Below are 4497 nucleotides of genomic sequence, written 5' to 3'. Positions count from 1 at the left end.
AGGCTGCGGTGGCCGGGAGCGGCCACTGCACTCCAGTCTGGGTGACAGAGTGAGATCCCAACTCAAAACAAAAACAAAAACAAAAACAAAACAAATACAATTTAGGCAAATAGTTATGTAAGCTAATGGCCTCACGGTGACCAGTTGACAAGCCATCTAAGAGCCCATGGGTTTACAGAGTTTGGCTCTCAGGCTCAGCCCAGTGCCAACACTCTCACCACCCAGGTGGGAGGAGATGGGCAGGGTCCCCCCGGGGGGGAGGGGGCTCCAAGGGCCAGGCAGGGTCTGCTTTACCGCTGCTGGTCTCCTGAGGTGTGGCATCCACAACTTGCCACCCATCAAAGCCTGAGGGCAGGTCCGGCCTCTTCATCCAACAGTCATTCCACACGTGGAAGTTCCTGGGTGGACACAGAGAGAAGGCTGGGTCTGAGCCTCTGTTAAGGCCCCGCAAGCTGCCACCCTGCCCGCCCTCCCCGACTGAGCCTCAGGTCATTGGTCTTCAGCAGGGATGGACAGTCTAGCCCCAGCTCACCAAACAGAATCATGGTTCAGGTGCTCAAGTGGCTTCATGTTCTCATCGAAATAGATGTCCATGGTGAGGGACGTGTCTGTGTCGTGTGCGGAGTTGAAGTTGGTGACAGTACGAGTAGCTAGACCTAGGCAGCGCAGCACTGTGGAGAAGCCAGGGCTGGGGGTCAGGGGAGGGATGGGGGGCGGATGAGGCATCAGGTCAGGAATATCAGGGGGAGAAGGGCAACTGGGATTGTCAAGCTGTGCATTGACTCAGGGTCACCAGGGTCAGGAGGCCTTTGGACCACAAAGCACTTGGGGTTAGGGGAAGGAAGCTAGGCCACCTGCCTGGCTCAGTCCCTACCTGTCCCTTCTCCCTCCTCTTCCTTAGGCCTCTCTCTCTGTTAATTAGTGAGGTCTCTCACTAATTAATGATAATTAAGGCCAGCCTATCACCCACCCCCGCCTGCACCCTGTGCTGTAGCTACAGCTGGATGGGGTTGGTTTAAGGTGGAGCCTGGCTTCCCTCCCTCCTCCTTTCGGGGTCCGGACTACTCCTGTCCCAGTCTCTCCACTACCTGTAGTTGTCACCCCGGCAAAGACCCAGCACTGGCCATAGGGGACAGAATAGCCGGTGCGTAGGTAGCTGAGCAGGATCTCCACGCTGCCCACCCACGCTGATGGGTTGGTGCCTCGAGAGTAATCACCAGACCAGTTCCCAATCAGCACTCCATTGTCATCCAGGGAGTTCACCTGTGCAGGACAGGATGGGGTGGGGTCGAGTTGGAGGGGGGGGTTCAGGACCTGCCATGTGGTCCCCAGTCGGGCCCCTGACCCTACAACCACCCCTCACCCCTCAGGGTCCAATGCCTCAGGATCCAGACATCAGCCACACCCACCTTTCCCTGAGCCATCCCCCCCCCCACCCCAACGCAGGAATGTGAATCCTGGGTGTGCCAAGTTTTGGGTTTGGCCCTACATTCCACAGGACCTGGGACAGCAGCCAGGATGGGTGGGGTGGGGTAGGGGGCAGGCAAGGGAGAGAAAAGGAGTGAGACCCCTTCCCAAAATATCCTTCACAAGGGCAAGGACAGAGCTGGGTATCCTGGAGGAATCCAGAAAGGGCAAGATGGGGGTGGAGGGGGTCAGAGGGAGCAGTGGGCAGACAAACAGTTAGGGCTCAGAGACACAAGGATGCTCACCATGGCAGAGATGACCCGGGAGACACTGACTGGGTCCCCTCGGCCTCCGTAGGGCATCCCCCGCCGGTCCAAGATGTACAGGCAGGCATCCAGCACCCCGTGGTCAAACTGGAAAGAGGAACAGAAGGCAGAGGTGGCAATGAGCTGCTGTCACCTCTGCCCTCGGTGGTCAAGCTTGAACCCTAGGCCCTGCTCAATCCCCCCCCACCCCCCTCTCCTCCCTTCTAGGAAGTCCCTGAGTGCTTATGATCCTGACCAGCCATACCTGGCCGTAGTTCCAGGTCCGCTCGCCAATCTGCGCTTCAGTCCCGTAGTAAATCCTCCCAGATTCATTAAGCACATACTCCTGCCGCCAGTCCTCATGGTCCACATACACGATGTCCTCTGTGTCCCCAGAACACACATACCTGGTTCCCTCCAGCTGTCTCCTGGGGCCCCACCTATCCCTCAGCCAGTTCCTCAGGACCCATGTCCACAGAGGAAACAAGGGGATGCTTCTAACCTGACAAGACTGCTCTAGGAAGGGCAGAGGGAGCATGACAGAGTTGGTGGGAGAAGGCTGGCCGTAGCCAGGACCCTTCACCAGGAGAGGTGAGGCTGGCTGTAGACTTTGGGCTGGTCACCTTTCTGCACTGGTCTTAGGTCCCCTCCCTGGACAACGGGAGGCTGGCTTCTCCTAGGATCAGGCACCCATGAACCCAGTCAGATCCCTGCCCTGTCCTTCCCTCCCACCCATCCTCTGCTCCTGACCTCAGCTCCTCACCTGGGCACCAGGGGTTGAAGAGGATGTAGATCTCATTGTGGGGATCAAAGGGCAACTGGAACTCCCCAGCATCTGACTGTGTGCGAACCGTGAATTGAAACTTGCCGATGATGGCGTTAGGGGAGGTGTGGACCCGTAGGTTCAGGTTCTGCCCACTGGCCTTTGTCATCTGGGCTTTCCAGCCCCCACTGCCCTTCTTGCCCACTGGAATGATCACGTGAGTGCCCTTGCCCACCTCAGGATTGTTTCCTAGAATGGGGAAATAGGAAATTAACTGGTGAGACCTTCCTGAGGAGAGGAGATGGAGCCTTGGACTTCTCCCAGCACCACCCAAAATATGTGTGAGCCACTGTGTGTCCTGGCATGGGGCCATCACCTTATTCTGTGACAGTCTCTCTCAGAGCAGCTCTGTCCCCACCCGAGGCTTGCCCACATGTCAGGGCAGGGCTCCAGTCCAACATCCCAAACCTGTTCCCCTGACAATGAACTCAGAGATGGGAAGGAGAGACCGGGGCCATTGTCACACTCTGCCTGACTGTCCCTGTGCCTGGGCTGTGAGGGGCAGTGCCTTCCTGGTTGGGTGCAGATCTCTTTGCCCCATATGAAAGGGTAGTCCAGACCCTGAAGGCCAACCCTGTCTGCTCCCTGGGGCTGCAGTTTGCAGAGCCCCAGGGCATCCCTGGTGGAGGTGGTAGGGGTACCTGGGAAATTAGAGGCTGAGGTGGGCAAGGTCAGGCCCTAATCAAAGGGTAAGAGAAGTTGCCCGCCCCCAGCAGCAGCATAATCACCAGCCTGGGAGGTTGATGGCCACCAAGCAACGCGGTGAGGGAGGCACCTGCCCTGGGTATGGGGACAGCGATTCAGAGATCGAAAGAGACAGAGTTGGACAAGCAGAGAGAAGAGAACCAGCCACGTTCTGAGGAAAGAGCAGACTCAGAAAGCTGGACACAAGAGACAGCAATGCTGAAGGAAACGCCGAGGCAGGCCCTGAAGAGGACATACTGTGAGACAGATGCCCCAGGAGGTTTGAGAAGGATGACCTTGGGAAAAACTTCAACACAAAGATCTTCCCTGAGACACTCCCAGGGGCATACTTGCACCTGTCTTATCTGGCTGAGGTGAGACGTGGGGCAGAGGGGAGCCTAAAGACCTTCTGGCCCTAATGCCAGCCCCTCCCCACCAAATCGAGGGCCTTTACCCTTCCCATTCCAGGCCCCACTGACCAATGAGCAGCTCAAGGGTGATGCGATCGGAGGATTCATAGGGACGGGTCAGGAAAAGGACCATGTCAAAAGGCTGTCCACGGCGCACTATCAGCTCGTCATATTCAAACTCATCCGTGTGGTGTTCTCGGCGGTTCTGGTCTGAGCGGCAGCTCAGCAAATCCACAGCGGTCACGACCAGCATGCCCTCTGCAAGGCCACAGCTCTGGGTTAGTGAAGTCCTCATGGGGAGACCAGGCCCCCATCATCAGTCTCCCAGCACCCTAGAGATGCCCAGGACAAGTCTCAAGTTCCATTAAGGCCTTTCAGCTCTCAGCTGAAGCAGTCAGGCCCACTCACCTCGGATGATGCCGTCTCCAGCTGCGTTTACGCCGCTGCCCCGGGATGGAGGCCGACGAGCGTCTGAGCCCCGGGAGCCAGGTCTTCGACTCCCAGAGCTGGACCCTCGACCCCCAGAAGGCTCAGGCCCCCAGTCATCATCTGCTGCATTTCGGCATGAGCAGCAGCTACAGCAGCGAGCCCAGAAAGAACGGCCTCTTCGGCGAGAACGTCTGTCTGGTTCGGGCTCTGGCTCTGGAGAAGGTGTGGTAGGGGGCTGCAAAGGGATCCCGCCCCAGCGGCCCATGTCTGAACGAGGCCCGTCCATCATGCCTATAGGGAAGAGGCAGGGGATGCTCCTTAACCCCAGTAGCTCCAGCCAGCCCAGTCAGAAACCTCCATCCTAGCCGGGCTCGGTGGCTCAGCCTGTAATCCCGCGCCTTTGGGAGGCTGAGGTGAGTGGATTGCCTGAGCCCGCGGG

At 58.1% G+C, this 4497-nt stretch overlaps 1 protein-coding gene across 1 annotated transcript in view; it reads right to left on the bottom strand.

The window, feature by feature from the left end:
- The window catches only part of TGM1 (transglutaminase 1), a 14960-nt gene extending 10613 nt beyond the window's left edge, over nucleotides 1-4347 (bottom strand). Inside the window, exons 1-8 of the mRNA XM_008069717.2 lie at nucleotides 4038-4347; nucleotides 3699-3887; nucleotides 2476-2724; nucleotides 1978-2096; nucleotides 1713-1820; nucleotides 1089-1263; nucleotides 533-671; nucleotides 295-398 (exon numbers count right to left, since the gene is read on the bottom strand). Coding sequence (XP_008067908.1) covers nucleotides 295-398; nucleotides 533-671; nucleotides 1089-1263; nucleotides 1713-1820; nucleotides 1978-2096; nucleotides 2476-2724; nucleotides 3699-3887; nucleotides 4038-4347 — 1393 coding nt within the window. The remainder of the gene's footprint in view (nucleotides 1-294; nucleotides 399-532; nucleotides 672-1088; nucleotides 1264-1712; nucleotides 1821-1977; nucleotides 2097-2475; nucleotides 2725-3698; nucleotides 3888-4037) is intronic.
- Between the last annotated feature and the right edge of the window lie 150 nt (nucleotides 4348-4497).

Source organism: Carlito syrichta, unplaced genomic scaffold (assembly GCF_000164805.1).
Source record: "Carlito syrichta isolate Samal-C Ts95f unplaced genomic scaffold, Tarsius_syrichta-2.0.1 Scaffold312194, whole genome shotgun sequence".
Lineage (NCBI taxonomy): Eukaryota > Metazoa > Chordata > Mammalia > Primates > Tarsiidae > Carlito > Carlito syrichta.
Note: the sequence above shows the minus strand (reverse complement) of the source record. Positions and strands in the feature narration are given on the sequence as shown.